Here is a 13,312-nt window from a genome sequence, read left to right on the forward strand (position 1 = left end):
TAGCAGTGAAATAATATTTTAAGACCACTATCAAGCAGTGGTCTTAATTGGTGTTTCTTTTTGATAGATTCTGATTCTAGATTTTGATAGCAGCATAACTGGTTAAATGTTTTTTGCACAAGTAGAAGTTATCAGATAATCCTTGCATAGGTTCTTTTCTCAATCTTAAGGTTGGACTGTGTTGACAGCAAAACGTTATTAACTTGCTCGATAAGAATATTTCTTCTCTATCAGTCATGATTGTGTGGGAATCGACCAAGTCTTATCATTCGCTTCAGCATTTTTCACCAATGCTGCATAAGAATTTAATTGAACAATGTTTAATTTCATTTCACTTGTTTAATCACTGGAACATTCTTTTTACCAACACAGTGTACAGGGAAGGTGTAATAAACAAGTCTCTAGCAGTCAAAATAGTTTGTACTATCGTTTGTATGTGTGTGTTTGCGTGCATGCATGAGTGCGTGTATGCTTGAGTGCGTGCTTAAGTGTGTGCATGAGTGCGTGCATTAGTGCATGCATGAGTGCGTGCATGAGTGCGTGCATGAGTGCATGCATGAGTGCATACATGAGGGCGTGCATGAGTGTTTGCATACATGAGTGTGTGCATACATGAGTGTGTGCGTACATGAGTGTGGTCTGTGTATGCATGAGTGTATGCATGTGTACGTGCATTGGCATCTGCTTGCGAGAGTGTGTGCATGCATGTGTTCATGCATCCATTTGTGTGCACATCTGTATGCACGTGTGCGCGTGCACCATTTGTATGCATGAGTGTGAGTGCACTTGCATGCCTCTGTGTGAAGCAGACATAGAAAGTCAAGACGTTATGCCATGCACATAGGATAGCTATGCGTTTGTTTGTTATAACAATCGGTGATTTGAAATATTCTGAAAAAGATAAGTCTATGATCTTTGGCTACTTTGAGGAATTTTTAGCGTTGGTGACTCTCTTTGCACAGCACAATATTATGTTATAGATGAGTCAGCGGAGGAGACGGAGGAGACAGCGAGTCAGGACACAGAAGATCTGCTCAAGCTTGAGATTCTGAAGCTAAAGGATGAACACTCTGAGGAGGTTAGGTTGCAGTGCAATATGTAGAGGAGGTTAGGTTGCAGGGCAATATGTAGAGGTGGTTAGGTTGCAGGGCAATATGTAGAGGAGGTTAGTTTGCAGGGCAATATGTAGAGGAGGTTAGGTTGCAGGGCAATATGTAGAGGAGGTTAGGTTGCAGGGCATTATGTAGAGGAGGTTAGGTTGCAGGGCAATATGTAGAGGAGGTTAGGTTGCAGGGCATTATGTAGAGGAGGTTAGGTTGCAGGGCAATATGTAGAGGAGGTTAGGTTGCAGGGCAATATGTAGAGGAGGTTAGGTTGCAGGGCAATATGTAGAGGAGGTTAGTTTGCAGTGCAATATGTAGAGGAGGTTAGGTTGCAGGGCAATATGTAGAGAAGCTTAGGTTGCAGGGCAATATGTAGAGGAGCTTAGGTTGCAGGGCAATATGTAGAGGAGGTTAGGTTGCAGGGCAATATGTAAATATTAACGCTTGCTTCAGAATATTGTTGTTCATTTCTAAAACTTAAGTTTGGGAGAATCAGTTTACTGCTTTTTTTTGGTTTCTATTAATTACCGACTTGATAAGCTCGCCATTACAAAGTCAAACCTCCGCTTTCAAATCTTCCAAGATTTTCTTCTCATCTTAGAAGCATCAGGTGTTGGAGCAAATGTTGGAAACTAATTCTGGTGGTCAGACCAATATTGGCCTTAATTTTCATCGCATGTACGTTCATTTTCGTTCATGTGTTGATGTGATCATATGTGTTGATATGATCATACGTGTTGATGTGATCATATGTGTTGATATGATCATACGTATTGATGTGATCATATGTGTTGATGTGATCATGAGGTGCAACCAACTTCAAGTAAGGATCTTTTGTTGGTATTTTAGTTTTTATTGTTTATTGTAAAGAGGTATTCGTTTAAACTTGATCTCATTGCATTGTATTTTTGTTTCGCAAGTAAGCTTGCAATTTAGCACACATTTCCTGACTATCTATATGACTATAATTATTATCATCTTGTTATAGTTAAAGCTATTATCAATACTTTGGATGCCGCAGCCACTTTTTGTATTGACACCATTTATATTATAAGTTTCTTTGTTTATCCCTAGATCTTGAGGTTAAAGAAAGTTCGTACTACTGAAACAGCAGATTTACAAGATGCCTTTAAGAATGAATTGATGGAAATAGACATCAAACATAAGAAAGCAATTGTAAGTAGCTAATCATCTAATCATAGACCTATAGTACCTTCAGGTCACCTACACATGTACCTGCATTAGCTGCCACTCATCTAATCATAGACCTATAGTACCTTCAGGTCACCTACACATATACCTGCATTAGCTGCCACTCATCTAATCATAGACCTATAGTATCTTCAGGTCACCTACACATGTACCTGCATTAGCTGCCACTCATCTAATCATAGACCTATAGTACCTTCAGGTCACCTACACATGTACCTGCATTAGCTGCCACTCATCCAATCATAGACCTATAGTACCTTCAGGTCACCTACACATATACCTGCATTAGCTGCCACTCATCTAATCATAGACCTATAGTATCTTCAGGTCACCTACACATGTACCTGCATTAGCTGCTACTCATCTAATCATAGACCTATAGTACCTTCAGGTCACCTACACATATACCTGCATTAGCTGCCACTCATCTAATCATAGACCTATAGTATCTTCAGGTCACCTACACATGTACCTGCATTAGCTGCCACTCATCTAATCATAGACCTATAGTACCTTCAGGTCACCTACACATATACCTGCATTAGCTGCCACTCATCTAATCATAGACCTATAGTATCTTCAGGTCACCTACACATGTACCTGCATTAGCTGCCACTCATCTAATCATAGACCTATAGTACCTTCAGGTCACCTACACATGTACCTGCATTAGCTGCCACTCATCCAATCATAGACCTATAGTACCTTCAGGTCACCTACACATATACCTGCATTAGCTGCCACTCATCTAATCATAGACCTATAGTATCTTCAGGTCACCTACACATGTACCTGCATTAGCTGCTACTCATCTAATCATAGACCTATAGTACCTTCAGGTCACCTACACATGTACCTGCATTAGCTGCTACTCATCTAATCATAGACCTATAGTACCTTCAGGTCACCTACACATGTACCTGCATTAGCTTCTACTCATCTAATCATAGACCTATAGTACCTTCAGGTCACCTACACATGTACCTGCATTAGCTGCTACTCATCTAATCATAGACCTATAGTACCTTCAGGTCACCTACACATATACCTGCATTAGCTGCCACTCATCTAATCATAGACCTATAGTACCTTCAGGTCACCTACACATGTACCTGCATTAGCTGTTACTCATCCAATCATAGATCTATAGTACCTTCAGGTCACCTACACATGTACCTGCATTAGCTGCTACTCATCTAATCATAGACCTATAGTACCTTCAGGTCACCTACACATGTACCTGCATTAGCTGCTACTCATCTAATCATAGACCTATAGTACCTTCAGGTCACCTACACATGTACCTGCATTAGCTGTTACTTATCCAATCATAGACCTATAGTACCTTCAGTTTACTTAAATATGTTTTCCAGTCTTTGGATGCCTGACAGATTATTGAGAGGTTTCCCTTTGCATTTGCGAACAAAGGCTTATGTGCGTTATTATCAGTTGGTGTCAATATTTTAAAATTAAATTTGCAAGTTATGTTAAATTGAGTCTACAAAATCAATTTTTTTGGTGAACATTTCATGAGGTCTGATCTGGATGAACTAGTATGAAGGAATTTCCCAACACATCATCCTAACCAAATCATTGATTGATTGCATACAACATCTCATCATAGTATCTCATCTCATCTCATCATAGTATCTCATCTCATCATAGTGTCTCATCTCATCATAGTATCTCATCTCATCATAGTATCTCATCTCATCATAGTATCTCATCATCTCATTTAGATGAATCTCATTAGTTAAAACCTCAGCTTTCAGGTTTTTGCTGAGCAAACCATTTATAGTAAGACATACAATATAGCTTGTGTAAGATACAGTTTTCAGTTTGAAGTTTTGAGTTGATTCTCTGAAATCAAAGATGTCCAACCTTCATAGATCGGGGTGTTTTTTTATCATCTAGCCACCAGATTTGGTCAGCCATGATAACTATATATATGTACAACTGTAATTCCAGCACTCATTGGGGCAATGAGCACAATAACACCTGCGCATAAAATGTGGCTTGCCCAGATACCGGCCGCCGTAAGTTGCAAAATCGTGTGCTATTGGGAACAGCTAAGATCTTGAGGCGAGTGCTCAAAGTCCCAGGTCTACCAGGAGACCTAAATTAAAGTAAAAATTACCACCCATGTGGGTTAACCGGGATGAGGAAACAATTTTTTTATATATACATGTATATACTAACTGTTACAGTATTTAAGGATTATGTTATGGTATTTAAGGATTATGTTATGGTATTTAAGGATTCTGTTATGGTATTTAAGGATTATGCATCTTCTAAGCTAAAATGATTTCGTTTAAATAGATGAGCCTAAAGCTTTAATTGTAATCATCATGCATAAGGTTGATATCCTTTGTATATAGTAATATTACTGAATTGAATTTTTACTTCTACTGCCATAAGGTAGTAGAAGTAAATACCGGTTGTTGTATAAGCAGTGGTTGTATATGACTATGGTTATGCCACACTTTGCGTTGCTAGTGTTACTGGTAGTGTTACTGGTAGTGTTACTGGTAGTGTTACTGGTAGTGTTACTGGTAGTGTTACTGGTAGTGTTACTGGTAGTGTTACTGGTAGTGTTACTGGTAGTGTTACTGGTAGTGTTACTGGTAGTGTTACTGGTAGTATTACTGGTAGTGTTACTGGTAGTGTTACTGGTAGTGTTACTGGTAGTGTTACTGGTAGTGTTACTGGTAGTGTTACTGGTAGTGTTACTGGTAGTATTACTGGTAGTGTTACTGGTAGTGTTACTGGTAGTGTTACTGGTAGTGTTACTGGTAGTGTTACTGGTAGTGTTACTGGTAGTGTTACTGGTAGTGTTACTGGTAGTGGTACTAGTAGTGATACCGGTATAAAGCGTCGAATGCACTCCTGTATGCACTCCTGTAAGCACTCCTTTATGCAGGCTCATTTGGAGGAGCAGGTCAATGAGGAAAAATTAATCAGAAGTAATCTGGAGTCTGATTGGAGGAAAAAAAATGAAACGGAAAAGGCTCAATTAAAATTGTCAGCATCTCGAGAGAGAATGGAATTGATGAAAAGGTTACAGGAAGAAAACCGTGATCAGATGGTAACAGTGAGAAGAGAACTTCTTGAGCAGCACAACAAGGTGATTGTAGAATTGTAAATTGCCTAATCAATATAACTCAACACTTCGCCTATTGAATGGGACAGCTATGTGAGATCTCCAGATACAACCTCATTGAAATATTATTTGTAGATGCAAGCCGATACTAGACGGAATTTTTGTTTTGAGTTAGTCGTATCAAGACGGCGTTTTGTGTTTTATATTGTTACTGAAAATGCAGGGTTTTAGACATGATAGCTCATTGAAGCAGCTATTATGGCAACCATTATGCTTTCCATTGCTGACTAGTTGAGCAAGATACATGTGTAAACGCAATAGATTTAGTTTTCTATTTCACTTTCTATGTCCATCAACACAGAGCAGGACAAATGAGGTGGCTTTTAGTAACAAGACTCGTAATTCCAATTTATTGTAAGTAGCACATTTTATTTTGGGGCAGAACATATGTTGCTAGCACCACTAAATGCTACATAAGATATCTAGATAGCACTGCTGAATGTTACATAAGATATGTATATAGCACTGCTAAATGCTACATAAGATATGTAAATAGCACTGCTGAATGTTACATAAGATATGTAAATAGTACTGCTGAATGTTACATAAGATATGTATATAGCGCTGCTGAATGCTGACTTTGCCCCATCACTGTAGGAATTCAAGTTGTTGAAAGAACAGCATGCTCAGGAGAAGCTGACAATGGAAAATAGATTTAGAGAGCGGATAGAGGACTATGAGACTATGTTTGATAGGGTACGGTCGTAGATATTCTCCACATCTATTTTTGTGCTCATCACTGTCTTATCATTGCATTTAAGGTTTCCTTTTAGACAAGCCAATTTTCTGACATGTGAATAGATAATGGTACATCAATTTTAGACCTACCTATATTTTATTTTAGACCTACCTACCAATTTCAAGACCTACCTATAACATCATCCCTAGTCAAGTGCTTTATATAAGTCGCATAGATTATAGATATAAACTACATATCTTGCATATATATATAAGCTATACAGCTTATATATATTACTTATTATGTTATTCATTATAATATATATATTATGTAATAATGTAAATTATCGTCTGCTCTGTTCACTATTGTGAATATTGCTGAATATACACTCAGCCTGTCTCATATGTTGACCGCTTGTTTTTAACTTGTCAGCTGAATATACATTCAGCCTGTCTCATATGTTGACCGCTTGTTTTAACTTGTCAGCTGAATATACACTCCGCCTGTCTCATATGTTGACCGCTTGTTTTAACTTGTCAGCTGAATATACACTCAGCCTGTCTCATACGTTGACCACTTGTTTTAACTTGTCAGCTGATAATACACTCAGCCTGTCTCATATGTTGACCACTTGTTTTAACTTGTCAGCTGAATATACACTCAGCCTGTCTCATATGTTGACCACTTGTTTTAACTTGTCAGCTGAATATACACTCAGCCTGTCTCATATCCTCAGCAGAACTAGTAAATATAACTGCTCTTAAACCTTCAGAGCACAAGATAAACTTCTGTTAAATTTGTTACTTATTATGAAAATTATGCGAAGTTTTGTTATGCGACATTTTTCAGTTCAAAATGCTGCTATGCTGCATTGTATGATATATTCTCATCCACTATTATAAAAATATGCTGCAATGTGTTGATATATAGTATGCTGTGTATCGTTATATAGTATTTTGTTACGCGTTTATATTATATGTGATTATATGGCTTATGCTATGGATTCAGGGAGCGAACTCACTGAGAGGAAAACTCCAAGAGAACTTTTACCAGCTTGTAGAGGAACAAGCACAAAATGAAATTGAAATCGAAAAGCGTCATATGGAGGCTACATATGAAACGGAGAGAAACGAATTGTTTGAATTGCTGAACAAAGAGAAGCACTCTTTGGAGGATCAATTTAACAGCAGGTCTTGACAACAAAAACTTTTGTTAAACTAAATTTTGCTGTTTTTAATATCTTTAGCAAGCTATTTAAATTGGCGGTATGCTCTAATCGTTACAACAAAAAAATTATAGTAAGGTACAGTTAAGCTACCTTCATTCGAATTTTTGCAATCATAACTTCAATTATGTTGGCTTGTATGATGTTTCAATACATTAAGCAAAAGTTGAACATTTTTTCACCTGAATAAACAAATTGCTACATTTCTTATGCATTCGTTTAAAGTAGGCTTTATGGACTTCTCACCATCGACTCTTTGCATTTCCTGTTTAGGTTGTACGCACTAGAAGATGAGATGGATGATATTGAGGAGAACGTGAGAGCGGACTGTGAGGTAAATCTTCTCTCTTCCCCCGCCAACGGCTACCTGACGCCATATTTTATTACGATTTCAATATTCTTATTCTATTTAAGAATTAACCTAGATATAGTCTAGAATATTTAATTTTCACAAATTGATATGTGGTATTATACTTCATCTTATTATCGTTCTCTATTACATTATTATTATATTTATTGTGTTATATCGCATTTATCAATATACAGGAGGAGTTTTGGGAGCAGCTCCAGGAAGTGCAGCACGCCTTCGATGAAGAGCGAGCAAACTATGACAAAGAAGTAGCCAACTTGAAGGCAGCTATAGCGAGCGCTGAAAAGAAAGATAAAGATGCCGCCGCTTTAGATAAGACCGCTTTGCTGAAAGTGAAGGAAGATAGAGATAGGGCAATCCATGAGCGAGATGAAATACATCATGAGAAAACAAAGGTGCTCGCTTGTACAACACTGTTTCAGTGTGGTTTATATGTCTTGCATTAGATTCCTTGACTTTCAAGTAACCTCTTACTGTAGCTTTCTTAATGCATAAACTAAAATTGGACAGAAAATTCAATCTATCAAAATGCTTAGTTTTATCTTTAGTTTAGGTCATAGTTTTTGATGGCTGATTTCACTAATGCTCTTGAATTGTTTTCCAAGTTTAGAAATGTTCTGCCAAGACTTCTGTTTGATAAAGCAGTTTTTCTTGCAACAATCTCAGATGTTTAATTAAACTTCTGCCATTAAGTTGGTTTATGCGTTACTCATGGCATCTGCCAGAGTGCATTACTCATGACATCTGCCAGAGTGCATTACTCATGGCATCTGCCAGAGTGCATTACTCATGGCATCTGCCAGAGTGCATTACTGATATGTTCATTCTTACTGTAAAGATCATGGATCCATTGTTTCCAAACATGACTCGTGTATTCTATGTTTGATAAAAGCGAAAGGTAAGAGGTGAAAGTTAAACAGATCATCTTGAGGTGTATTTTACTAGCTGCTACACCAAGTACATTGAGTATATTAATTGAATTGCTGATTGCTAAGCAATTTCAACCTGTCATCATGGATACATGTAATAATAATTATGATTTACTGATGCCAGAGCCTAGTGATCTTGGGTCGATTCTTAAAAACAATGCGAGGACCCAGCAAGCCCGTAGCTGTTCTGGTAGAGTTGTAAGTTGATCTCTCATGTATTATAAATTATGACAGATGTCCACCTTAACTTACTTAAATAAAGATTTACTAGTTGATCATTATTACATTTAGATAATGCTTGAAAAGAATCAGCTACAACGAGAGCACAACAAAACTCAATCGCAACACAAGCAGACAGTAAATGAACTAGAAAACAGAATTGGAGAATTGCAGAAGTTATCTGCCCCTGCTACTCAATTGAACTTGAACAGTTCATGTGACTCTTCATCAGGCGCTTCAGTCACGCACATCCTACCAGTTGATGGAAATTCCAGCTTTATTGAAGAGAAAAAGTCATTGGAAGCAGCAAATGCTTTGCTGACTCAGCGCTTGGAGCAATCGGATGAGCAGCTTTTCGAAGTGACCTCTGAATTGCAATTGCAAAAGTCTCATCATGAGCGTGAAGTGAGCGACTTGAAGCTCTCCGCGCTAAACGCTGTATCTTCAGATACTTTCAGAAAACTTCAAGAAAAGTTTGATAAAGAAAGAAAAAGATGCCAAGAGTTGGAAAAAGCTTTGAGCATTCGGTCAACTGAGAGTGGAAAACTTTTGAGAGGTTGGTAGTTTTATAGAGTTTGAAGAGTGCTTCCCCGCAATAGGTTCATATATACTTGTATATCTAAGGCTTAGAAGGCTCGGTTCTATTCTTTGCATCAATGACAATCCTATTTTGAATCATACCATACCATCAAATAATATTGCTTGTAGCCTCTTCTGAGATTGAATACACAGAATAGTAATTTACACTCTGGTAGAAAATGAGGGTTTTGAGCACTTTTAAAAGCTGATTATTATGAAGGCAACAGTATGCGTATCGCTATCAGTATGCATATCACTGTCCGTATGTGTATCACCATCAGTATGCATACCGGTATGCGTATCGCTATCAGTATGCGTATCGCTATCAGTACGCGTATCGCTATCAGTATGCGTATCGCTATCAGTATGCGTATCGCTATCAGTAGGCGTATCACTATCAGTATGTGTATCACTATCGGTGTGCCTATCACTATCGGTATGCATATCACTATCAGTATGCGTATCGGTATGCGTATCACTATCGGTATGCGTATCGTTATCGGTATGCGTATCACTATCGTTATGCGTATCGTTATCGGTATGCGTATCGTTATCGGTATGCGTATCGGTATGCGTATCACTATCGGTATGCGTATCGTTATCGGTATGCGTATCGTTATCGGTATGCGTATCGTTATCGGTATGCGTATCGTTATCGGTATGCACAAGTCTCAATCCATTTTTGTGATTGCTATAACTCTTGTTATATTATCTGATGCACTTTATGGCCATTACTTTACACTTATTAATCAATTATTGCTTTTATTGAGCAGAAGATTGTTTCACTTGAAGGGGCCACTTGAACTAAATTATGCGTCCAAGTTGATGCTTTAAATTCATAGAATATATAAGAAATATTTGACAACCTGCAATAGACAGGGAAGAATCCTCATTTTTCCAACTTTTGCCATAGCTTTATTATAAAGCTGGCTTGAATAAAGTTGTCCTCTGCCTGGAACTCACGGATGGAGTTATATGTTATATAATTCACTACGATATTTCAATTATTATTAAAGACAACCAGGAAGATTGCTATAAGAAGATGAAGCAGGTGGAGTTTGAGAGAGACGAGTATGAAACTAAACTGCTGGCCATGAGGAAAAGTTTGGCCGAAGTTACTGGTAAGGCTAACCCCGAGCTGTCTAAACCTGTAATTATTGTTAATGCTATTCGCTTTCATGTTGAATATTTGGAGTTGTCACGCTGTATTCAGACAACTGCACAAGTCGGAAAGTACAAGTCGGTCTACATGTATATAAATACATGTAGTCGGTGTCTGGTTAGCAGGCGATGTTGATAACGATAACTATCTACAATGCCTGACTTACTCTGCATAGCTACAAGGTTACTTGATAGAAACTGCTGTAAGACTTGTTATTTCTTGTCGTAAATCAATAATTTAATGAGTAATCGTGTAGTAGATTTTAAGTTTTCAAATATTGATATGTTTGAGGCTAACTGCGCAGGAAGTTATCGTGCTCCGAGTGTTCACATTTGTTGTTAGTCACTTAGGTAACATTTATTGCTTAAGGCGCAGTGCTGAGTCAGTTGAATGAAGATTTGAGTATAATCTCTATATCCATATTCTTTAGAGCGCCTTAAACAACAGGTAATAAAGTCTACCAAATCAGACAACTTGGTTCGAGAACTATACATCGAGAATTCTGATCTGGTTGAGGCCCTTTACGTTACCGAGAAGAGACAGAAAGGCGCTGAAAGAAGAGAAATGAAGCTACAAGTCAAGTGTGATTCTCTCGGCTCAACTTTCAATAAGTTTATGCCAGCAGCGTTAGAAGCAGTCTCACAGGGTTAACCTTTAGGAAGGTTCGTGATGCTGTGAAAGTTAAAAACCGTGAACTCACTTTCTGTCTCATCGTGCATAAACCTTCGTAAAAGTTTTGTATCATGTTATTTATCTAATGATGGTATTCTGCTGTATATAATATAATATTCATTTAATTCTTTACACTTTTTGCTTCCGTCCTTTGTAAAAATTGTTACTTTATTGTAACCTTCATAATTATGGGCATTTATATTTGTACATAATTGTGTGGAACCCAACAAAGGTTTTCATTTCAAATACTTTTATTTTAGAAACACTAGTTCGGTTCGAGACAATAAGCTGATGGTTTTTCATCAGTTGATTACATTCTGATATACATTTTGTAGAATGTTTTGTTTGAAACATTATGATTGTTTTCAGTGTTCTCCGCTATAATAATTAGCAGATAGGTGGTACTTTCGTGAGATTGTCCTACCTTCATACGCATAATTGTAGGCTTCGTATTCAAATATATTTTGTTTTTACAATTTTACGTGGTGTTTGACTCAAACGAAAATATAAAACTTGCGAGTTAATTTGCTCACTTCTTTCTTTGAACACAATTTTACTTCTTCTCCAACCAGCCGATTCGGCTTCGTTTCTTCAGTGAAATCCCATTGGTTGCTTTCTTCGCCTCGCTGCGATTTCATCACAGACATGTTAAGCTTGTGGTTGCACCGTTTAAACTTGGCCATGGTTTACATAGCTGTGTATTAGCTTATTGCAGGCTCAGTAAGTACTGGATCAAACTAGGATGTACCAAATTGTATTGTGCATATCCTGCATTAACTAGACAGCAGAACATGTGGACTATTCCTTCATATTGTTAATGTCTGTAGACAAGCCTTCACACATTTTTTATCACAATGAATATCACTTAATGCAGACACCACAATTTCCTAATACTGTAGCCATTAAAATTTAAACACTTCTCGCACAAATTGCTTTCTAAACCGGAGTGAAGCTGTCTAATTTTTAAATATTCAGGAACATAGCTATCGTTACAAACTAATATGTATCAGTGGTATAGGGGCATTTGGTGATAGAGCCTCAACCCTATCTTGTTTTTTACGGGTTGGTGTACCTGCAGCCGTCCTGAACTTTTCGAATTTAGCCTATCGTTCGAAGAATTAGCTGAGTTTTATAAATCCTATTTTATCGAAGTGACATTAAAAAAAAGACTGCAGGTATTCTTGGGAGGCTGAACTAAATAGCTAGAGTTCCATATTTTTATTGCTGGTGTAGATTGGTGTCTAAACTTCCCACTTTTCAAGGTTTTTTGGAAATTAGCCTCATTCTTTTGGAGCATTGATCATGGTCCCCTAATAACCGATTAGACTCTTTACAGGTCTTAAAGTTCTAAAGCTAACATCAGGTGAACCTAATATGACCTTGACCTGCAAAGTTAGGAAATTAGCATAAATTAGTTTTTTTAAAGAAATTACACTGAATCTGCTCAACTCTTATAGAAGTTAGCCTAATCTCGTAGTTGTTTCCTTTTTATTTATAGAGTTATAGAAACAGCGAACCTAATAGTTTATTTATTACTTCACACAGCGACTACACCTAAAGCTGTTTATATTTAAAAAAATTAACCTAAAGTTTGTTGTGAATAGTCGTCCATGTTTACTACCCTTGATATATTTGTTTCATTCCAACGTTGTATTCTGCTGGTCGGTCTCTGGTACCGGTCTCTGGCAGCAAACCGTAAATGAGGTTAGGTATAGCAAAGTAGTTAAGATCAGCTGCAGTTTGAGATGTGCTCTAAAAACTGACTAGACAGTCTGCTCCGATACTTTCACTTCTCAGAAAACAATATCAGATTGCTAGACATTCCGACCATGGTATCAAACTTGCTCGATACAAGGAGATTGTATGAGGCATTATCGGGAATAGATTCAGGAGAGGAAGCCCAACCATGGAAACCAAATACAACATGGCATTTCTGTGTGATCACGACCATCATTTTCTATGTGTGGAAGATGAACAGCGCCCCTCAAGTGACTGCTCGCGC

General features: G+C 37.6%; 1 protein-coding gene across 1 annotated transcript in view; it reads left to right on the forward strand.

Moving 5' to 3' along the window:
• LOC137391258 (ninein-like protein) overlaps nt 1-11,828 on the forward strand; it is a 29,931-nt gene extending 18,103 nt beyond the window's left edge. The window contains exons 11-20 of the mRNA XM_068077673.1: nt 981-1,078; nt 2,178-2,279; nt 5,236-5,439; nt 6,073-6,171; nt 7,163-7,344; nt 7,653-7,713; nt 7,926-8,144; nt 8,970-9,453; nt 10,493-10,597; nt 11,069-11,828. Coding sequence (XP_067933774.1) covers nt 981-1,078; nt 2,178-2,279; nt 5,236-5,439; nt 6,073-6,171; nt 7,163-7,344; nt 7,653-7,713; nt 7,926-8,144; nt 8,970-9,453; nt 10,493-10,597; nt 11,069-11,289 — 1,775 coding nt within the window. The 3' untranslated portion in view covers nt 11,290-11,828. The remainder of the gene's footprint in view (nt 1-980; nt 1,079-2,177; nt 2,280-5,235; nt 5,440-6,072; nt 6,172-7,162; nt 7,345-7,652; nt 7,714-7,925; nt 8,145-8,969; nt 9,454-10,492; nt 10,598-11,068) is intronic.
• Nucleotides 11,829-13,312: the final 1,484 nt, after the last annotated feature.

Source organism: Watersipora subatra, chromosome 3, assembly GCF_963576615.1.
Source record: "Watersipora subatra chromosome 3, tzWatSuba1.1, whole genome shotgun sequence".
Lineage (NCBI taxonomy): Eukaryota > Metazoa > Bryozoa > Gymnolaemata > Cheilostomatida > Watersiporidae > Watersipora > Watersipora subatra.